The sequence below is a fragment of the Dendrobates tinctorius genome, unplaced genomic scaffold (assembly GCF_039654945.1).
Source record: "Dendrobates tinctorius isolate UK_male_01 unplaced genomic scaffold, ASM3965494v1 ptg000115l, whole genome shotgun sequence".
Taxonomy (NCBI): domain Eukaryota; kingdom Metazoa; phylum Chordata; class Amphibia; order Anura; family Dendrobatidae; genus Dendrobates; species Dendrobates tinctorius.
In genome coordinates this window covers 14,188,964-14,213,142 of record NW_027361783.1, presented here as the reverse complement: position 1 = coordinate 14,213,142, position 24,179 = coordinate 14,188,964, and the positions used below count along the sequence as shown (strand labels likewise).

The 24,179-nt window shown below is 41.8% G+C and overlaps 1 protein-coding gene across 3 annotated transcripts in view; it reads right to left on the bottom strand.

The window, feature by feature from the left end:
* Positions 1 to 24,179, bottom strand: part of RTTN (rotatin) — a 328,322-nt gene that overhangs the window by 275,311 nt on the left and 28,832 nt on the right. For all 3 annotated transcript variants that reach the window (XR_012234901.1, XM_073590015.1, XM_073590014.1), the window contains exons 3-5: positions 18,886 to 19,073; positions 8,219 to 8,393; positions 2,804 to 2,896 (exon numbers count right to left, since the gene is read on the bottom strand). Coding sequence is in view for 2 of the 3 variants with exons in the window: in XM_073590015.1 (XP_073446116.1) it covers positions 2,804 to 2,896; positions 8,219 to 8,393; positions 18,886 to 19,073 (456 nt within the window). In the remaining variant the exon portion in view is untranslated. The remainder of the gene's footprint in view (positions 1 to 2,803; positions 2,897 to 8,218; positions 8,394 to 18,885; positions 19,074 to 24,179) is intronic.

Genomic DNA, 24,179 nt, shown 5'->3' with positions numbered 1-24,179 from the left:
AGGACTTTGTAGGTTTTTTCCTGTGGGGTTAAAAAGTTACAGGCACGTAGTTGCTAACTACCTGCATATGCCACCGTGCCATGATCTTTCCAGGTTGAGGCACCAACTCTTCCGCTTCCTTTACCCTCACATTGATAGGGAATTTCTTTCTCCTCTGCTCTACTCTGTCGGCATGGCGTCACACTGATTGAGCAGGCAGTTAGTAGGCTCCTCACTGCCTACCAGTATGACGTCAGCACTGACACCGTCAACAAAGCAGAGATGCTCTGTCAATGTGACATTACAGGAAGCAAGAGGATTGCCGGCAGGATCAGTCCTTGACCACTCTGATCTGGTAGACAATGTCACTCTGCACAAAAAACAGGTAGTTAGTAGCTACCTGCCATTAAGTTCTTCACTCCATAGCAAAAAAAACCCAAAAGGAGAACCTCTGTAAACGTCGATAGCTGCCTACACTCAGCACTGATGTCGTGCCACTCTTAAGTCAAACACACAAGTTTATTTTTTGTTAGGATAAGTTCCCACGAAGTTGTTTTGGTGTTATTTTGATTTTGCAGAATTTCTGCACCTACTTAAAACTAGTTTACTTGCGGTTTTTCATTGCATTTTGCTGAGCTTTTTTTTTACATGCATTTTTATCACATTTTTGATGCTGCATTTTTTGTCTCTTTTTGGTGCGCCATGCTTTTTATAAAGCCGTTTTGTTTTTTATACTTTCTGGTTTGACACTTTATTGATATACTTTGGTGCAGATTACGTGCGTTTTTGATGTGTTTCCGCTGAGGAAAAGCACTAAAAACGCATGTGGGATTTTACCTGTGGATTTTCCGTATCTAGTACAAGTCTATGGGTACAATACAAGCAGAAAACTCAGCGTATTCGCAAGAGAAACTGACATGCTAGGGATGTGAAAGACGCATGGCAGGCGAGTCTACGTCGAGTAAAAAACAAGCATAGTGTGCATGAGCTTCTATAAATCCCATTCACTTTGCAGGAACTGTAAGACGATACGTTTTTGATGCAGCAAACAAACGCAGCGTCAAAAATGCAGCAAAAGCTCATGGTGGGAACGAAGCCTTAGACGCACATCTAAACATCCTTTCTTTGAACTTTACAACCTCTAATTATTATTGCATTAATGGGCATGAATGTTTCTATTGTATGTTTCGCCATAATATTCCATAACAATAAGTCTTCAGCTTTTTAATTTTTTGTCAAATACACATGTCTATGAGGACAGATCCTCCGCCTTCCTTCATAATCAAGACTTGTAAAATGTTGCCTGTCTGATGTGCGATCAGCCTATGGATCAAAGGGTAGGGGTTCAATATGAACACAATAATAAAACACCTAGAAATATTTTACAGAAACGGTACATGCACAATACAAATATAGTCTGGATCCACCCTGGCTGTGTTTTTCCCGCAGCGCTCTAGTTGACTGACCGGTCTCTCCCTTGCGTGTACTTCATGAAAGACCAATCCGTCACCTTGAGTGGAGCGGAGGAAAGCCCATTGGACGAGCCTTATCTCTGTCTACAGTCTCTGCCAAACTTTTCAAGGTACATTTTCTCTGAAACGCTGAAGTGATTGGTTATGTGCACACTAAATTGATTACAAAAACATGGCGCTACCACTTACTTTCTGCTCTAAAAACTCAATAAAAGTCTCAGTATTCACATATCTCGAGAAAACTATCCATGGCTGTCATTGAGCAGCTAGGCTGTGCTTCATGCTGCCGTGGTTTGGGCAGTCACAGCTTCCCTTTAATTGTCTGCAGCAATAAGGATTTTCTTTCTTAAACAGCAGGCTGAGCTTTCACAAGTCTACTTTGAAGATCACAATAAGTCAAACTGAAAACAATTCTTGAATTACAAGCTCAAATTTTTAGTGCATATATCTGTTATAAAAATGATTATAAAGAGTTAACGTTCTGCAAGTCAATTTTTCCCATTTCCAGGAATTCTGAGTGACTAGAAGACACTGCTGATTAGTATTCTTGTTTCCAACACATTCATTTCCATACAATAAAGGGAAAGTAGATGTTTTTCTCATATTTTAAAGGGAACCTGTCATTACAAAAATGCAATCTGAAGGCAGCATGCTAAAGAGCAGGGGGAGCTGAGCAGATTAATATATAGTTTTGTGAGAAAAGGTTCAGTATCACCTGAGTTTTCATCCTTTAAAACCTTTGCTCTTTCTTGAATTTCAGGTCCAGTGGACAGTCCTATCAGTGACTGACAGCTCTCTCTGTATGCATGCTTATACAAAAGAAGCTGTCATCCACTGATGGATTCTAGGTCCAGTGGGCGGTCCTATCAGTGACTGACAGCTGTCTCTGTATGACCCTTATACAAAAGAAGCTGTCAGTCGCTGATGGATTCTGTGTCCAGTGGGCGATCCTATCGGTGGCTGATAGCTTCTTTTGTAGAAGCGTGAATAAAGAGACAGCCGTCAGTCACTGATGGATTGTGGGTCTAGCGGGTGATCTTATCAGTGACTGACAGCTTTCTCTGTATGCACGCTTCTACAAAAGCAGCTGTCAGTCACTGATAGGACCGCCCACTGGACCCAGAATCCAAGAAAGCAAAAGATTTAAATGAGAACACAGGCTATACTGAATCTTTTCTAACACAACAATATATCAATCTGCTTAGCGCCACCTGCTCTATACCATGCTGCCTGCAGATTGGACTGCATTTTCATGGTGACAGGTTCCCTTTAATTACACCACATTACAATCAACAGTTGATCCTCCTACTAGGCGGAGGAATGTTTTAATATTAACACTTTTATTATCCTACCTCGGTTTTCCTCTTGATACATTTCCGTGGGTTGAAGACTTGAAGTGTCTTGCTGAAAATATCCAACAGGAACATTATCTTTTTGCTGTACAGCTAAAGAGAGAAAGTACAATTGTGACTGCAGCGGTACATCCTGTCCCCTGACACCGGCTTCTAGCCAGATATTGTATTTTGTAGTATTTTTAGCAGACATTCTGTCACGCAAAATCCATGTGACATTACCAGAGATAATGTTAAAAGAAAGTTGTAACTGTTACAACATGTACAAGACACATTATATTCCAGTTTATATCACCATTATATCTATAGAAGCATGACCCAAAATCCATCCTAAGTTACAAAGTCTATACCCATATAAATAGCAGTGTGCCGATCAAGCACCTAATAGGATATCCAAAGCAACTTGGAAACGTTTCCTAGAATTTAATTATTTTCACCCAATATTTTTCTTTTAATCTAAATGCAAATTCCCATATTTTTGACTAAGATGCACCTTACTATAATATGCACCCCAAAAGAAAAAGAAAATAGGAAAAAAAAACAAAAACTATTTCCTATGAATTAAAGCTTCCTTGGGTCATTAAGTATAGGCATCAATATCACTAACTTCAAACCACTAGGGTAGAATAGAGCGGTACGAGATCTAATGTTACTGTCTCTCTGCTACATGTGGATTATACACATATACAGCCATGGCCGAAAGTGTTGACACCCATGAAATTGTTCCAGAAAATGAAGTATTTCTCACAAAAAATTATGGCAATTACATATTTTGTTATACACATTTATTTCCTTTGAGTATTGGAACAACATAAAAAAGACAAATTGGACATAATTTAACACAAAAAGCCAAAAATGGGCCAGACAAAATTGTTGGCACCCTCAACTTAAGGTTTTGTTGCACACTCTTTGGAATAAATAACTTAAATTAATTGCTTCCTATAACTATCTTCTTACAACTCAGCTGGAATTTGTAACCACTCCTCTTTTGCAAACTTCTCCAAGTCTTTTATATTTGAAGCGTGCCTTCTACCAACAGCAATTTTAAGATCTCTCCACAGGTGTTCAGTGAGATTTAGACCCAGACTCATTTCAGGCCACTTAAGAACTCTAAAGCTCTTTGTTTTCACCAATTTCTGGGTGTTTCTTAAATTATATTTGAGGTAATTGCCCTGCTGGAAGACCCATGACCTAAGACGCAAGTTCAGATTTCTGACTACATTGTGACCCAAAATCCTTTGGTAATCTTCAGATTTCATGAACAGTCAAGGCACCCAGTGCAAGAGGCAGCAAAACAACCGCAAAATGTTTGAACCTCCACCATATTTGACTGTAGGTACTGTGTCCTTTTCTTTGTAGATGTCCTTTTGTTTTCGGTAAGCAGTAGAATGATGTGCTTTACTAAAAAGCCGGCTCACACTGGGGTTTCTGTGTGAACAGAAGTTGCTTTTACAATGCAAGCCTATGGAGTCTTTTTCTGATGCTCTATAGACGTACACTATAAAAAAAAAAAAAAAAAACATTTCGCTCGCATGTAAACCCTAGTGTGACCCAGCAAGTTGGAATTTCAGTCACATGAGCGAGATGAGGACCGTCCCTCATAGCCACGGAAGATGGCGATCAGTAAAGTTTTATTGCTCTTACATTACATACACATTTAAACAAGTTTGGGGAACATAAAAATTTAGGGAGGAATGTTTCTGTGACCGACTATGGTAAGAATACAATGTATTACAAATGCTTGTCATTGTTTTAGCTTATTTAGATGTATAATAACGCAAAACTTAATTAAAATTAGGTCAAAAAAAAAAAAAAATCAAATCCCGTTATACAGAAATACCCTTACATCGACAAACAGAACACTGGCAAATTGTGAAAAAAGTACCTTCACTTTACAAGAAAAGGCGCTTTCATCAAAGAGAAGTTTCATAAAAATTTCAAAAAAACTCATGTTTGTTGCTAAAGGTCTGACGAAACCAAAGCATGAGATGTATGACACCTCCCAATAAACAAAGTTTCCATGATTACATGAGCTACATGCCAATAAGGGTACCGTTACACTTAGAGACGCACCAGCGATCCCGTCAACGATACGATCTGGTAAGGATCGCTGGTACTTCATGGTCGCTAGTAAGCTGCCAACCAGGCAGATCTACTCAACAACGCAGCAACAATAAGGCGATCCGTATAACGACCTCGGCGGTCGTTGGGACCTTGGCGGTCGTTGGGACCTTGTCACACAGCAGCTATTCTGATGACTCACGCCTGCGTCCCCGAGTTCTGCGTCGCCAAAGAGGTCGTTCGTTGGCGTCAAACACAGCGATGCATGCTGGCCAGCGGGACGCCAACAATCAAAAAATGGCCTAGGACATTCGAGCACGATCAGCGATATCCAGCAAGGGGGGGGTGGTCGCCGCTATGTGTCACACGTAGCGAGATCGCTGGCTAGGTCGCTGTTGCGTCACAAAATCTGTGACGTTTCAGCGATCTCGCTAACGATCTTGTTATGTGAGACGGGGCCTTAAGTCTGTCACTAAATGTCCTGATTAGGTGCAGGCAGTGCTAAGATGTGTGATAGCCTCACTCATTACTAAATAGAAGGATACTCCATATGTCCTGTGTTGTGAGTTCATTTTCTGGTCCACCAGTTGTGAGTTCTCCTTCCAGGCTCCCTCTGGTGGTAACAGGAGGTAGTGAGGCTGATTTAATCAGTAGAGATCTGCCACCTGATAATGAGGATGACGACTGGACCTCAGGAATCTCAGACTGGATTTAAGACAGCCGACGCCCTATTCTGGTGCTGGTAATTCCTTCTGGCTTGACAGGTCTTGGTTTTCAGCTCTGTTCCAGTCATCTAAAGCCAAGTTTTTTTGCTAATGTTCACACTTGATTTTGTTGGTCTATTCAGTTTTTTGTGTGGTCAGCCAGCCCCGGCTGGGACTGCGCTAAATTTCCACTCTTATTTATCTGTATTTGCCAATTTGCTTTTTGTCCCTTATTAGATTGAAATATTCTGAGACAGAGCAAAAAGAGGCCAGAGTGCTGATACAGTGGGAGAAGTCTAGTGACTTCAGGGTTAATTTTGCTATCAGAAGTGTTGGACTTTATTTTTGTAGGGTTTTTTTGCAGATTGCAGACAGTGTCTTTCCTTTCCTATCCTTTCTAGTTAGTTTGGGGCCCCATCGTTTGCTCAGCCTATTTTCCTGCCTTTGTTTGTGCTTTCAACTTGTTTCACCGTCAATACATGTGTGGGTGCTGTCTTTCCTTTGGGGTCTGCTGTGGGGCAGTTAGTTTTCCCCTTTTCTTGCTTCAGGCTTATTTAGTCCTCCGACAGTGACAAAGCGTCTAGGACCATCGTAGGTACGCTCCACGGCTGCTGCTAGTTGTGTGGTTAGGATCTGCAATCTGCATAGTTACCAACCTCTCTGGTTTTCTGTGACTTAGCTTGTTTTGCTTTTTTTCTCTTCGGTGACCCAATCATAACAGTCCTGGTTGCTTCGGGGGCAGGCACTACTCATTGGAGTGACAGCTCACACAGACATCAGTGATTTTTCATCAGTGTATGCCAGAACCAGTAGTGGAACATACAGAAAAAAAAACATTATTGAAAGATTGACATATGTTCTGTGTTCTGGAGACCATCTTGGTTGTTGCATACAAACACTGATGAAAAATCACTGACGCCTGAATGAGACATTCTGGTCAGGAGCTTTGTCTTACAATAAGTTAGTGGTCCGACAGTGTGCGCTCCAAGTCTACATTGTTGTATGAGGTCAGCATGCTTGAGACGGTCAGCACTGCCTCCAAAATGTTGCAAGATGTGCTGCTCTTGCTGTGCACCATGTGCGGTCTTATTCCATGTTGTTGAAAGCCATTTATCTCTGCACTAATCAGATGTCGGTGTGACCGTGGATTTGGTCATATGTAATGAATTTATGGATTTATCTGCTTAATATACTTATGTTTTTAAAGCAACATGTGCAATTGAGGCTACACTTACCACTAGATTTGCATATAGATAGCAGGGCATTTGAAGAAGCACAAAGCTCAGGAAAGTAAGAGCCATGATTAGGAGAACTGTTTTGGATACCGCCAATGCTGGGTGCTGACGTGGGGCAGGGAGTATTTATGATTAATTTTGCAGGACTGATAAGAGGCCTTTCAGGAGCAAAAAGGGGAGAGAGGTGATTAGCTATGGGGTACTTCACACTAAGCGAGGTCACTAACGAGAACACTTAGGCCACTTTCACACTTCAGGCTTTCGGTATCCGGCATGGTGCGGCGAAAAACCGGACCGCCGGACCCGGTGCCTGTTACGACCAGATCCGGCTTTTTCCCCGTGCTGTTTCATTGGTGCCGCATTGAGCCGGATGGCAATGCGGCGCGTCCGGTTTTTTCCGGATCCGGAGAAAATAGCCGGTCCGGCGTCTGGAAAAAACGTTGCATGCAATGTTTTTTCCCAACGCCGGACCAGTTTTTCGCCCTGCACATGCCCGGAAACCTTCTCTGCCAGGAATATATCCGGCAGAAAGAAGGATCCGGTGTCTGCGTTTGCGGCCGGATCCGGTAGTCAGGTTTTCCGCTGCACCATGCTGGATACCGAAAGCCTGAAGTGTGAAAGCGGCCTTATGCGCCACCGATTTTGTGACGCTCCAGCGATCTCACTGTGTGTAGCACGCATCAGCGATCGCCCCCGCCCCCCCGCCGGGTATCGCTGATCATGCAGGAATGTTCTGGGATATTTTTGATCGTTGGTCTCCCGCTGGCCAGCACGCATCGCTGCATGTGGCAGCGGGAGACCAACGATCAGCAAGCTCCCAGCGCTGTAAGCAGATGCTGGGAGCTGGTATCCAGGGTAAATAGCGGATAACTAAGCGCGCGTGTCCCTTAGTTACCCGCTGTGTACCCTGGATACCAACGTGCTCGCGCTGGGAGCTGGCATCCAAGGCAAACAGCAGGTAACTAAGCACCGCGCCGCTTAGTTACCCGCTGTTTACCTTGGACACCAGCTCCAAGCGCGAGCACGCTGGTATCCAGGATAAACAGCGGGTAACTAAGGGACACGCGGGCTTAGTTACCCGCTATTTACCCTGGTTACCAGCGTCCTTCGCTGGTCCTGATCGATGGTGATTCTGCCTGTTTGAGAGCTCACCGGCGATCATGTAGAGATGCACTAGTGATCCTGACCAGGTCGTGTCGTTTTTGGGATCGCTGGTGCGTCGTTTAGTGTAACGGGACCCTAACTGCTGTATACAAATCAATTGGTAGGTGAGAGGTGGCTGGGATCTTAGGAGTTAAGTCTACCCCCATGTACGATCAAATGTAAAAAGATAAAACAAAAATATTGGCACAGAGTATCTGTACATCCTGGAAAATTACAATTGTTAAAGGTACATGAGATAAAACAGTTATTACCTGGATGCTCTTGTGCTTGCCATGATGAATTGCATGGCAATTCTGTGGGAAGAAGGAAAAGACCATCCAAGATATCATCCACAATAGCTTGGAGATTTGGCTCTATATTTGGACGAAGTTGAGAGAAGAAATCTACTGCTCCCATATCATTCAACCACTGGGTTGCTACAGAATACTGCAAAAAAATAATATACAGAGAATATGGAATGCAGATAGATCTTATGAATGTTCTACTATCTGCAGAAGCTCCTCTTTATTAACATACATAAGATATCTGCCATATGTGTATAAACACTAAAGACAAATTGCTGTCTTCCCACATTGCTGCCGCTGGTACACCAATTTACAAATATATAAAAGAACTACCGTTACCGGCAATGTCCGCCTGTTTGCCATCTTTACCAAAAGAAGTTAAACACCCAGCTTTTATCCAGTATAGAAGAAATTTAAAGTATATACATTATATACACACACATTTTTTTTTTTTATATATTATATATATATATATATATATATATATATATATATCCACCATAATCATCAACATTAACAGAAATAAATCACTCTGTTTGTAATGACTCTATATAATATGATAATAAAATCTAATAAGGAAAGAAAGGCTATACAAGATTTGCAGGGTGACCGTGATATTATAATTTGGCCTGCTGACAATGGACTATACTCAGTATGATAAGGAATCTTCATGTCTATTAAATGACACAAAAACATACAAAATACTGGATGCTGACTCAATGACCTCTGTAGATGAGCTGAAGGAATTACGGTAATCACTAAGGGTCTTAAGGATAACTTACTGAGTAGGGATGAGCGAATAGCTTCGGATAAGCGCTTATCCGAATATTTTTAGCAGTTTCCAAATAGCTGCATCAAGAACCCGGATACCTGGAGCGCTCCTGATAATCAGCTGTTCGGTGCCACAGCTGCATGTGTCGCGGCTGTGTGACAGTCACAACACATGCATGAATAGCCCAACAAGCAGGCTCTCCATGCATGTATCGTGACTGTCACACAGCCGCGACACATGCAGCTGTGGCACCGAACAGCTGATTATCGGGAGCGCTCCAGGTATCCGGGTTCCCGATGCAGCTATTCGGTAACTGCTAAAACTAATCGGATAAGCGCTTATCCGAAGCTATTCGCTCATCCCTATTACTGAGCAAACAAGAACTTGAATTTATTAATACCCCAGAACAGCAATTTTTTAACCATCTCCCAAAAATTCATAGAGATCTTACGAACCCACCAGGCCAACCAATAATTTTGGGTATCAAATGTCTTACTTCAACTCTGTCCCATTATGTAGATATCTACGTTTAAAAAAAAAAAAAAAAAAAAAAATAGAAACTAACCTCCCTACCTATCTCAAAGACAGTAGACAAGTATTACAACTATTGAGTATGATACTGTTACACCCGGTTCTGGCCCTGCACCCGATTCTCGTCCCTCACCCGCTCCTGCTCCCGAGGCTGCCCCTGTACCTCTGCGAGGTCCCTGTCAGGATCCTCGCTCTCTGTCTGTCCCTCGGCATCCTGCTGCTGCTTCTCCCTCACTTCCTGCCACGCTGCCAGCAGGGACACGCGCGCTCGCTTTCCTCCGGTCTCTTAAAGGGGGTAGTGCGCATTTTTTGAAAATATCAATTAACCAAAGGCAGCGTGCTAATTACTACTTGTGGCCCCTCTGTCATAGGGAGGGTGCCAGAGCAACGAGTATCTACTCTTGCTAGATCCGGTTCTGTTCCTGTTCTGCCTGCGCTCTTATAGCATTCCGTTTTGCACTTGGCTTATACTGTTTCTTTGTTTGGCTATCCTAAAACAACACCTGTACCTATATACTCAAGTGCCATCCCATTTCACCACTCGCCGTCCGAACGCCTTAGCAACGCTAGAGTTGCTGGAGCCAGCTTCCTCCCAACTACCCGGAACCTGACTACCCTTGCCAGAGCCAGCTTCATCTCTCATACCCGGTGTCTGCCGGTCAGCTCCACCATATCTGTAATCATAGAATCGTAGAGTTGGAAGGGACCTCCTGGGCCATCTGGTCCAACCCCCTGCTCAAAGCAGGATTCGCTAAATCATCCCAGTTAGATGTCTGTCCAGCCTCTGTTTGAAGACTTCCATTGAAGGAGATCTCACCACTTCTCGTGGCAGCCTGTTCCACTCATTGATCACTCTAACTGTCAAAAAGTTTTCTAATATCTAATCTGTGTCTCCTCCCATTCAGCTTCATCCCATTGCTTCTAGTCTTTCCTTGTGCAAATGAGAATAAAGTTGATCCTTCTACAATGTGACAGCCCTTTAGATATTTGTAGACAGCTATTAAGTCTCCTCTCAGTCTTCTCTTTTGCAAACTAAACATTCCCAAATCCTGCAACCTTTCCTCATAAGACAGGGTTTGCAGACCGGTCACCATTCTGGTCGCTCTTTTCTGAACTTGCTCCAGTTTGTTGATGTCTTTTTTAAAATGTGGTGCCCAAAATTGGACACAATATTCCAGATGAGGTCTGACCAAAGAGGAGTAGAGGGAAATAATTACTTCACGTGATCTAGACTGTATGCTTCTGTTAATACATCCTAGAATTGCATTTGCCTTTTTTGCTGCTGCATCACACTGTTGACTCATATTCAGTCTGTGATCTATTAGTATACCCAAGTCTTTTTCACATGTGCTGTCACTTAGCCCTATTCCTCCCATTCTATATATGCTTTTTTCATTTTTATTGCCCAGATGTAGTACTTTGCATTTCTCCCTGTTAAAAACCATTCTGTTAGTTGCTGCCCACTTCTCCAGTTTATTTAAATCTTTTTGAATCCTCTCTCTCTCTTCTCTAGTATTAGCTATCCCTCCTAGCTTTGTGTCATCAGCAAATTTAATCAGTTTACCCTCAATTCCTTCATCTAAATCGTTGATAAAGATGTTGAACAATACAGGGCCCAGGACAGAGCCCTGTGGTACCCCACTTGAGACATTCTTCCAACTGGATGTGCAGCCATTTACGACCACTCTTTGGGTCCGATCACTAAGCCAGTTATGAATCCACCTAACAGTTGCCTTGTCCATTCCATACTTAGTCATTTTATCAATAAGGATTGTATGAGAGACTTTGTCAAATGCTTTGCTGAAGTCAAGATATACTATATCTACAGCATTTCCTTGATCCACCCAATCAGTAATACCATCATAGAAGGAAATTAAGTTAGTCTGACATGACTTATTAGTTACAAACCCATGCTGACTCTGTTTAATCACTTCATTCTTATCCAGGTATTGACATACATGTTGTTTAATAATTTGTTCAAAGATCTTTCCTGGTATAGAAGTCAGACTCACCGGCCTATAGTTGCCTGGGTCCACCTTCTTCCCCTTTTTGAAGATAGGAACAACATTTGCTCTTCTCCAGTCTTCTGGCACTTCTCCTGTTCTCCAAGAATTTTCAAAGATTATGGAGAGGGGTTCAAAAATTTCTTCTGCTATCTCCTTCAGTACTCTGGGGTGTAATTCATCTGGACCTGGAGACTTGAATACATTTAGGTTAGCTAAGTGTTTCCTCACTATCTTTCTGTTTATAGATATCCTGGATTCTTCTATTCCCTTAATAGGACAGTGAATAACAGTTGATGTTACATTTCCTTTCTGAGAGAAAACAGATGCAAAATAGGAATTTAAAAGTTCAGCCTTCTCAACATCCTGTCTTACCATTTCATCATTTTCATCCTGTAAAAATCCTATAGCATCTTTGACTTTTCTTTTACTTTTGACATATCCCCAAAATCCTTTATTATTGCTTTTGACATCTCTTGCAAGCCTCAATTCATTTTCAGCTTTAGTAATCTGATTTGTGCCTTGCAGGTTCTGCAGACAGCATTATATTCTTCTTTAGATATGCCTCCTTCTTTCCATTTTATAAACATTTTTTGCTTCCTTTTTAGCATGTGCTTAAGTTCTGTGTTCATCCATCCTGGTTTCCTTAAATGCTTCCTATTCTTCCCTCTTTTCGGAATTGTTAACAACTGTGCTTTGAGAATTTCATTTTTCAAGATTTCCCATCCTTCCTGGCCATTTTTGTCTTTAAGGATATCCAGCCATTGGATCCCTCCAATTCTCTTTCTGAATCCCTTAAAATCTGCCTTTCTGAAATCTAACCTTGACGTCTGAGTCTTCACAGGTCTTCCTCCTCTAGTTATCCAAAATTCTAAAATAGCATGGTCGCTACCTCCTAGGGTCCCAGCCACTTTTACCTCCTCAACCATTTCCTCCCTGTTTATAAGGATTAGATCCAAGGTAGCAGTTCCCCTTGTTTTCTCCTTTACCTTTTGGAAGATAAAGTTGTCAGCAAGAGAGGATAAGAATTTCCTTGACCTGTTAGTTTTGCCTGAGAGAGATTCCCAACAAATGTCTGGATAGTTGAAATCTCCCATGACAACTATGTCATATTTTTTGGAGAACTTGGCCATTTGATGCATAAAGAGTTCATCCATATCTTCAGCTTGCACAGGCGGCCTGTAGTAAATGCCTACAATGGTGTCCTTTCCATTGTTCTGTCCTTGTATTCTTACCCAAACAGTTTCCACAGAACTCCCAGTCTCTGAAGCTTCAATCTCTGTGCAGATATACCCATTTCTAACATACAATGCGACACCCCCTCCTCGTTTATCAAGTCTGTTTCTTGCAAATAAGTTGTATCCTTCTAGTCTTGTATTCCAATCATGTGTATAGTCCCACCAAGTTTCAGTGATTCCAATGACATCATATTTCTTTTCCTGTGTTAGTAGTTCCAATTCTCCTTGTTTGTTGCCCATGCTTTGTGCATTAGTATAGAAACATTTTAGTTTGTGATTGGTTTCTCTTTCTCCAATATTTTTTTTAATTAGATTCTTTCGTCTTTGTTCTTCCTTTCCACTTCTAATAGCAGAGTTCTCAGTAGCATTTGTCAGGTGTATGGCTTTTTCTGGTCTTTTGCTTCCCTTCCCATGTTGTTCTAGTTTAAAGCTCTCCTTACAAGTGTAGCAAGGCGACTTCCAAATACCTGCTTTCCAGTCTTCGTAAGGTGCACCCCATCTCTAGCAAGTAGTCCATCGTATAAGTAGTTCACTCCGTGATCCAGAAATCCAAATCGTTGCTGACGGCACCATCGACGTGGCCAGTTGTTCACCTACAGAATCTTATTCCACCTCCTTGTTCCATGGCCATCCACTGGGAGGATGGAAGAGAAGACCACCTGCGCTCCCAGTTCTTTCACTTTCTTGCCTAAGTCTTCAAAGTCTCTGCAGATGGTTTCCAGGTCGTTTCTTGCGGTGTCATTTGTCCCCACATGTAGTAGCAGGAATGGGTAGTCATCTGTAGGTCTGAAGAGTCCTGATATCCTGTCAGACACATCTTTAATTTTTGCACCTGGAAGACAGCACATTTCTCTTGAAGTTATATCCGGTCTGCAGATAGCGGCCTCTGTTCCTCTCAACAGGGAATCCCCCATGACCACCACTCTCCATTTCTTCTTCACAACATTTTTCTTTCTCCATCCAGGAGGACTCTGAAGGCGTACAAGGTTGCTGTTTGTTGGCAAAGTCTTATCCTGATGTATTTCTTCATCGTTTTCCTGCGTGAGAGCCTGGTACTGGTTTCTGAGCAGTATGGGTGCTGACTGCCTCCTGATCCTCCTGCTTCTCTGGGTCACATGTCTCCATTCCTCTGTTTCTTCAGGTGCACTTCGAATTTCTTCTCTTTCTGTAACATGAAGAGATAATTCTGCTCTGTCCAAGAACTCTTCACCTTCCTTAATGATCTTCAACGTAGCTAACCTCTCTTCGACATTTTGCAACTTTTCCTCCAACAGGGTCACAAGCTTGCATTTGTGGCATGTGAAGTTTGGCTTTTCCACTGGTAAATCTGTGAACATGTAGCAAGAAATGCAGCTCACCAAAATGGCTCCTGGCCTCTTCCATCTTGAGATTTCTTAAAAAGATGAAAGATGAGCCAAATGATCTCCTCAAGACTCTTCCCCTGGTTTCTCCGATTTCCTCTTTTCAGCTGCAACGGCCAAAACCCAGTGATCGTTGAGCTCGCGGAGACTCTTCACTTATCCCAGAAGGCACTGGGAATATGCAAATGATCTCCTCAAGACTCTTCCCCTGGTTTCTCCGATTTCCTCTTTTCAGCTTTTCAGCTGCAACGGCCAAAACCCAGTGATCGTTGAGCTCGCGGAGACTCTAATATTTGTTTACCCGTTTGTCCCACTGGGACACCTGCCACGTGTCCGGGGTCTAACTGGAGGTAGCACCTGTGTCCCCAGGTATTCCACTCTGGTCCTGTTCGAGGGCTCTTACTACGGATACCTGGGGCTCACTAGTTACGCCCCCTTCGGAGCCCCACGGACCGAGGTCCCGAGGTTCCACTCAAAAAATAAAGAACGAATGTGAACTTAATCACCTGTGCCCCCGCTTCCATTTGTTACAGATACAGTGGCAGGATCATTAGAGTCTAGGCACACTAGATATCACATCATTATATATAGTTATACGACATGAAAAATGATGGAAAGCTGCAGGCCACTTTTTAAATGAATCACACCAGTTCTCGACTGAATAAGTGGATTTCATTAAAGACTGTATACTTTTTATACTAACACATAATTCTTTTAAATATAAGATGAACCACTACACCCAGAAGTGGGGCACAGCCATGGGGACCAGATTCGCGTCCAGTTATGCCAACCTCTATGTGGGGCAATGGGAAGGCCTCCATATTTATCCTAGTGGCTCACAGCACTACAAATCTGGTCCTCTGGCAACGTTTTATTGATGACTTTGTTGTTATATGGGCAGAGAGCCAGGAATCAGTGTCTGAATTTTTATTGGAGTTAAATAAAAATGACTTTTACTTGCATTTTAACGCTACCACTAATTTAGAACATATACACTTCCTGGACCTTAATAAATATATATATATTGAAGGGGGCCAAATAAAAACATGTACCGATCACAAACCAACAGACACAGTTACATTTCTATGGATAGTTGCCACTTACCTAGCTGGCTGATTAACGTCCCCCGCAGTCAGTATATGAGAGAACACAAACTGTTCTATCCCTCAAAATTTGAGAAAGAAGCTAGTGTACTTACAAATAAATTTCTCAACAAAGGCTATAATCAAAGGTTCCTTTTAGAAACTAGAAGCAATGTAAGGCAGATCCCTAGGACTGAACTTCTCTGTAATAAAACAATGAATGATACAACGAAAGCGTATACAATAGTTGTTCCTGTTATCACTGCTTACAACTCAAATGTTCATATTCTAAAAAAAAAAAAGAAAAAAAAAAAAAATTGTAAAAAACACAGACATTCTAAAAGATGATAAAACCATTAGCGAGAAACTAACCAATCATCCTAGATTTATTTTCAAAAAGGCTAGGAATGTGGGCAATATTATTGCTCCAACAGTACGAGACCCCTGCACACATAGAAGCCAAGAAAGTTTTTTTTTTTTTTTTAAACAAGATTTAAAAGGCTTGTTCCCATATAAGGCTGGTTTCACACTTGCGTTTTTTTGCGCTGTATTTTAGCGCTAAAAAAAAATGCATGCGCTTTTTTTCCCTATATTTTGCATGGGATGCGCTTATGTGTGCATACACATGCGTTTGTATGCGTTTTTACGCGCATGCGTTTTTTTGTGGTGTGCGCTCGGGCGCACAAAATGCATCCTGTTGCATTTTTTTGGCCGTTCGACTTGCCTCAAAAAAACGCATGCGTTTTTTTACGGCAAGTCACCCATTGTAAGTCTATGGGTGCGCATATGTGCGCATTGGCATGCTCATGTATGCGTTTTTTTGTTGACCATTGGTTAGACAATGGAAATTAGGGGTTTGGGTTAGAGTTAGGGTTAGTTAAGGGGGTTTAGGGTTAGGGTTAGTATGGTTTGGTTAAGAGTTAGAGTTTAGAGTTAGAGTTTAGGGTTAGGGTTTGGTTAAGGGTTAGGGTTAGTATGGTTTGGTTAAGGGTTAGGGTTAGTAAAGTCATGGTTTGGGTTAGTGTTAATCCTAACCCTATCTTGATTTTTTTGGTGAGGCCAACTAATGTTGGAAAAAACCGCAAACGCACTAAAACGCACTAAAAACGCACTAAAAACGCACTAAAAACGCACTAAAAACGCTGCGTTTTTTTCATGCATGCGCATAAAAATGCTTGAAAAAAAACGCAGTTGTATGCGTTTTTTCCATGCGTTTTTTTGCGGGAAAAACGCGCTGCAAAATAAAAAGCAAGTGTGAAAGTAGCCTAAAAAGTGCAAGATGTGCAAAACATTGAGGTTAACAAAAAATCTGTGATTTCTAAAGACAATAGAGAATGTCAAATCTCAGACTTTATCACTTGCACATCACAAGAGGTAATTTATGCTATAAAATGCCTGTGTAACAAACTATACGTGGGACTCATCAAACGTCCTATGAACAAAAGAATAAATGAACATCTTTGGAATATAAGAAAATAGTTTGATGACCATCCTCTTGTATCAAAACATTTTGTGGAAGCGGATGGAGGATCCCTACAGGGGGTTGATGTAATAGGCATCCAACTAGTATAAAAACACTGGCGGAATGGTGATTTTATCAAGCAGATGTCAAGAGCAGAGAACCCCTGGATTTTTCTACTTAACACCTTGAAGCCCAAAGGCTTAACCAATGAGATTGAGCTGTTTGCCTTAGAATAATTAGCATAAAACCAACCCACCTTGGTTATTGAAATCCACACCGTTGCTTTGTGGACCATCCCTGATGAAAGAATCCGTTGCATTCCGAAATGCATTGGTTAATGGTCTCCTCACACCGTACTTGATTGTACTGACATCATGTGACCGCGGGGGTCACATGACCGCATACGTCACACAGGTCCTGGAAGCACCTCGACATACGCATAGTAACTGCCGGATTTGTTCAATCAAGCGTGTGCCACCGACCGGGGCAGCGCTTCAACAGTCAACATCTTCCAGCTACCACACTGGCATTAAGAAGTTACTCCTTACATCTACTTACCAAGACCCCTATATCCGGAATCAACTGTGACCAAGACACCAAGGAGATCATCTGCATGAGCGCTCTCATATTATCACAGGTAAAATACTAATCCAACTCTTTCCCTGTGGATTTGGAGCACTTATATCACTTTGTATTACACCAATTCTACTAACTTTGTAAGAATTAACCTCCCTCTGACATTATACAGTTGCAGGACCATTTGTACACAAACCTTAGCGCAAGTAAAACATAGTAATTTATCTATCTGAAGTTTTTATACCATTGTGGTTTATCTGTGCTAAGACAAGCATCTCTATATTCCTACCTCTGCTTCTATACAATACGAGTTTCACTTTTTGTATTGAAGAACTGAAATAAAGTGTGTGTGTGTGTACACGTCACTAAATTAGAATATCAAAAAGTTAAATTTCAGTTCTTCAATACAAAACGTGAAAGTCATTATATAGAGAGTCATTACAAACAGAGTGATCTATTTCAGCTGTTTATTTCTATTAGTGTTGATGATTATGATTTACATATATACTGTATATTAGAAGAGCTTCTGTTGCTTGGCACAATAGGTCCAGATTTCTCATAGTACATTTACACTGAAGGTGTTCACTACTTTCAGAAAATTACTAAATAAAATTACATTAGAAAGTTCCCAGGGCTCGGTGCACAACAAAAAATTATCACCGACAGATGATATGTGGGAGAAAAAGACCAATCATGTTGAATTCTAACATTTGATATTCCAATAGAAAAGCATCTGCCAAGGGCTGATAGCGGCAACTCTAGTGCGTGTTTATGACAAGCATTTGGTCACAGCTTAGGTGTATGGGCACTTTCAGTCAGAAGGCTGGGGCAAAATATATAACTTTTGACAGGTCATCTTTAAATGACCTAAAAAAAAATAAATATATATATATATATATATATATATATATATATATATATATATATATATATATCTATCACACACACAGTGTATATATATATATATGCACTCTGTGTATGTATATATATATACACATATGCACACATACATACCCACATATACACAGAGAGCATATATATATATATATATATTTTTTTTTTTTTTTTTTTTTGGTCATTTAAAGATGACCTGTCAAAAGTTCAGAGGTGGCCAGAGTTTGCTTTTAATTTATTCCCATTGTTACTCTGCATATGTTTTTCTTTTCTAAAATCTGCCATAGGGTTCCAGAGATTTGGGCCTTTTTGTTTAGCACTAGTTTTTCTGGTCTTGACAAGGAGGTGTGGCTCACAGGGTAACAATGCCGAGGAGCCTACAGACACGCCCCCGTGGAATACACAAGAAAAATTAGCATGAAAACAGAAATGCACATAACTCTAGAACAGTAGAATGGATTTTCAAAAGAAAAACTATATACCAGGGGAGCAGGAAGAATAAAATAGGAGCAAAAAATGTACCACTTTTAACAGATCCTCTTTAAAGGCAGTGAGGACATAAAGAAAAAAAAAAGTTATTACCGTGGACTTTTAGCTTTGTGATTTTTTTTACGCTACTTTGGCTACCTGCACGTCTGGATCGTGATTGTAATTTTAAGACCTAAAATATTAGACAAAATAACGTGCTGACAAATAAGTGTTACTGAACACGCACCTTCACCAACTTATTCAGGAGCTGCAGTACTTCCTCTTTCATTGGAACTTCAGGGAAGTTGAACCATTCAAGAAGACAAACAAACAAGGACTTTTCTTGTATCAGATCCACAGGAGTAAGAAGGTTGTGATCCAGTTTACAAAGTAGGTTTTTCAGTGCTCTTTCTCGAATTTCTGCAAGGTGGTGACCTGAAGTAGATAAAACCAAGCTGTGAGCTCAAAGAAGCAAAGTTTAAATGAATGATACATAAAGAAACGCCCAATACTCTATGAATAGATATATGCGGTAACCATAATGAATAAACCGCCATTATATGTAAAAATTCCACTCCATAGATAATACAAGCAAAAGGAGAAATAAGGAGTAATGGATTCAATAGTAATTATAGAAATACATTAGTTTACACATGCACAGTAAAGTAATAAGTCTTACTCAGATTTACATAAAATCGGACGCAAACAGGGCAGACCTAAACAGGGAAAGCAGAAACGACAACCCGTGCTAACATATCACCACAAGGCTTTAGTACTACATGCAGGATTCACCAAGGCCATAAGTAAGTATTGCCATAGCCAAATAGAAGGGCAGGGTACCTGCATAGATAACCTAAGGTACTGAGTGGTAGTGAGGATAAGCAAAAACCCACCAAAGTAACCCCAAAACTCTTTAGTAATCTGTATATAGTAGGGGCAGGTTGCTTACCAAGATGCACGGGTAACAAGGTCCAGGATGGCGACCCCCGACGCGCGTTTCGCGCCTACTAAGGGCACTTTCTCAAGGGGATAGAGGCTACTTGTGGACCGGACCCTTTATACTATAGTAACACAATCATATACAGTCATATGTTAAAGTTTGGGCACCCCTATTAATGTTAACCTTTTTTCTTTATAACAATTTTGTTTTTTGCGACAGCTATTTCAGTTTCATATATCTAATAACTGTTGGACTCAGTTATATTTCTGGATTCAAATGAGGTTTATTGTACTAACAGAAAATGTGCAATCTGCATTTAAACAAAATTTGACCGGTGCAAAAGTATGGGCACCTCAACATAAAAGTGACATTAATATTTCGTAGATCCTCCTTTTGCAAAAATAACAGCCTCTAGTCGCTTCCTGTAGCTATTAATGAGATCCTGGATGAAGGTATTTGTGACCATTCCTGTTTACAAAACAATTCCAGTTCAGTTAAGTTTGATGGTCGCCGAGCATGGACAGCCCGCTTCAAATCATCCCACAGCTGTTCAATGATATTCAGGTCTGGGGACTGGGATGGCCATTCCAGAACATTGTAATTGTTCCTCTGCATGAATGCCTGAGTAGATTTGGAGCAGTGTTTTGGATCATTGTCTTGCTGAAATATCCATCCCCTACGTAACTTCAACTTCGTCACTGATTCTTGCACATTATTGTCAAGAATCTGCTGATACTGAGTTGAATCCATGCGACCCTCAACTTTAACAACATTCCCGGTGCCGGCATTGGCCACACAGCCCCAAAGCATGATGGAACCTCCACCAAATTTTACTGTGGGTAGCAAGTGTTTTTCTTGGAATGCTGTGTTTTTTAGCCTCCATGCATAACGCCTTTTTGTATGACCAAACAACTCAATCTTTGTTTCATCAGTCCACAGGACATTCTTCCAAAATGTAACTGGCTTGTCCCAATGTGCTTTTGCATACCTCAGGCGACTCTGTTTGTGGCGTGCTTGCAGAAACGGCTTCTTTCGCATCACTCTCCCATACAGCTTCTCCTTGTGCAAAGTGCGCTGTATTGTTGACCGATGCACAGTGACACCATATGCAGCAAGATGATGCTGCAGGTCTTTGGAGGTGGTCTGTGGATTGTCCTTGACTGTTCTCACCATTCTTCTTCTCTGCCTTTCTGATATTTTTCTTGGCCTGCCACTTCTGGGCTTAACAAGAACTGTACCTGTGTTCTTCCATTTCCTTACTATGTTCCTCACAGTGGAAACTGACAGGTTAAATCTCTGAGACAACTTTTTGTATCCTTCCCCTGAAAAGCTAAGTTGAATAATCTTTGTTTTCAGATCATTTGAGAGTTGTTTTGAGGAGCCCATGATGCCACTCTTCATAGGAGAATCAAATAGGAGAACTACTTGCAAGTGGCCACCTTAATTACCTTTTCTCATGATTTGATACACCTGGCTATGAAGTTCAAAGCTCAATGAGGTTACAAAACCAATTTAGTGCTTCAGGAAGTCAGTAAAAAGTAGTTAGGAGTGTTCAAATCAAGAAAATGATAAGGGTGCCCATACTTTTGCACCGGTCAAATTTTGTTTAAATGCAGATTGCACATTTTCTGTTTGTACAATAAACCTCATTTGAATCCAGAAATATAACTGAGTCAATCAGTTATTAGATATATGAAGCTGAAATAGCTGTTGCAAAAACCAAAATTGTTATAAAGAAAAAAGGTTAACATTAATAGGGGTGCCCAAACTTTAACATATGACTGTACGTGGTCACGTGATGTGGGTGGACGCATAGGGCGGCGTCACTGGCGCATGCACCATGTAATACCCACATTCACTCACCAGGAAGTGACCACACGTGTGGTCACATGATGTGAGGGAGCAAGTCAAAGCCGCGATAGCTGCGCATGCGCTGTGTAACACCCCATTCCTCTAGCAATGAGAGAGGCATCATGCATCAGAGCGCACGCGCCGGGGAAGCGAGCCTCAAAAAAAAAAAAAAGAGAAAAAGAATCATGCAAAAAAATAGGATCACCACACAGTATCAATAGGTACTAACTATGAGCAAATTTTATTAATGACAAGCCAAAACCGCACACATTTAAAAACATTTAAAAATCCAAAAGATCATAAATGGACTCTCCAAAAGATGACAGAATATAACATAATAGATTTTAATATATCAATAGACCGCAAATGCTGAAAGTACACAGAGAAAAATAACTCTGAATAAATGCTGCTAGCATATAACCAACAATCATAGATTATAAACCAGTGTAGCTCCCATATATGGAGCATGCAGTGCAAAAGTTAAACCCTGATTATTACCAAAAGCCAAACGGCTGAATGCCACAAGAAAGGGGTTAATAGTGAATACACAATGATGCCAAATGCATCCTGCTTGCTGGGCTACAGAAGCTGAATACGTCATCCTATATGATAGTGATTGGGGGAACCAGTCAGTCGTCCCGTCATCTGAATAGCAGCGGTGCGGTCAGTGGTGATGTTAAGAGTCCATGAGAGAAACCATGGTTTTAAAATCCACAAGATTCCCCCCCTTGTTGTTAAGTCCTGCCATTGACATTTTTACTACACTTGTCACAGAGGATTTTAAAAAAAACTATCTTCCCGGTAAAGATTTGATAATCTGACCCATAAACAGCGGCAAGCGATTTCGGAATTGCAATCCATCCCAAGAGTGATTTTTCAAGCCGGCAGACAAGGGGTCTGGCCCACAGACATGTATGAACGTGAGGCATATAGACAATTAAAAAAATCGTGATGCATACGAGAAATTATCCTTCAACCCGACTGCCTCCTTCTCACTCTAGCGTATTCTTGCACATGCATTGGATGAGAGTATTATTACCAAGGCGGTTTTTGAGGGGTTGATGGTCAAGACACCAAAAACACCTACCCTCTACCTCTTGCCAAAAATCCACAAGGATGCCGCCAAGCCCCCTGGTCGTCCGATCGTGTCTGGCATTGAAGGACTATGTGATCCAGTGTGCAAATTTCTGGACTTCTACCTCAAACCACTGGTTGAGCTGTTACCATCGTATATTAAAGAAACGACGGACATCCTCACACGGGTCGACGGCGTCTTTGTGGATACTCATACCATCTTGGTGACTGCAGACGTTGAATCACTGTACACCTGTATTGACCATACTCTCGGTTTGGATGCGGTCCGCCTCTTCCTGGATATATGTCAGACTTGAGCGGCCCTTTGTGTGACCTGATCTTCGAGCTGCTGCAATTTGTCCTTACCCATAATTTTTTTGTCTTTAAGGACCAGTTTTACCTCCAGAGGTGCGGCACGGCCATGGGCGCGGCCTGGGCGCCCTCGTACGCTAATCTCTTTCTGGAGACCTGGGATTCATTTTTGGCGACGGGGGCGCGCCGGCCGCTACCCATGTGCTATGCTGGCACCGCTACATTGATGATATCTTGTTTTTTTGCGATGGGACAGTGCAGCAGCTCGGGGATTTTATGGCGTGGCTCAATAGTAACACCTATAATATCAGACTTACTTTTAAGTACGATCGCAGAACTATTGACTTCCTGGACGTCACGTTGGAGATAGACGACTCAAGTCAGATCCAAACTGACGTCTATAGGAAGCCTACATCTGTGAATTCTTTACTCCACGCCGAGTCCTCACACAATGTTTCTACCATCCGGGCCGTTCCTGTCGGCCAATTTCTCAGGATGAGGCGAATTTTCTCCACCGAGGATAGATTTGAAAGACGTGCTGGAGATCTGCGGACTCGTTTCCGCGACCGAGGGTACAGTAACAGGTGTATAGGGAGAGGCTACGACAGGGCAAGGGCTACTGCCCGTAAGGGCCTGTTGTACCCAAGATTTGGTACTGCCGGCAGAGGTGGAGGGATGGGTGGGTCTGATCCCATCCGTTTTATCTCGACTTTCAATCACAAGTGGGATCATATGAGGAGAATACTTTCTAAACACTGGGCTGTTTTGAACTCTGAACCCTCTTTGAGCCTGGTTATCGGTGATTATCCTATGATGACTTCAAGGAGATCTAAGAATCTTAGTGATCTCCTGGTAAAGAGCCACTATGCCCCGGTGGTTGCCAATCCTTTTGGATCCAGAGGTCCAGTTCAGGGATCTTTTCCATGCGGCCGCTGTGTTGCCTGCCCAAATGTCCTACGCAGCTCTACGTTTCAGTCCTCCAACGGATCTAAAAGTTTTCAGATCAAACAGCAAATATCATGTGGTAGCACCAATGTTATTTACTACGCGACATGTGGGTGCCCCATGATATATGTTGGTCTGACATATAGAGAATAACGCGTGAGGGTGCGTGAGCATGCAAGGGACATTCGGGCGGCCAAGACAGTGGTCAACCCTTCCACTCTTAAGACCATTCCCCGCCACTTTAGGGCCTTCCACAATTGTGACCCAAAAACGTTTATGGTGAGGGGCATTGATTGTATCCACCTGGGTATTCGGGCTGGCAACTATAAAAAGATACTGGCCCAAAGAGAGGCCAAGTGGATTGTTGCCTTTGACACAATGACCCCGAAGGGTCTCAACGAGTCTCTTAGCTTCGCTTC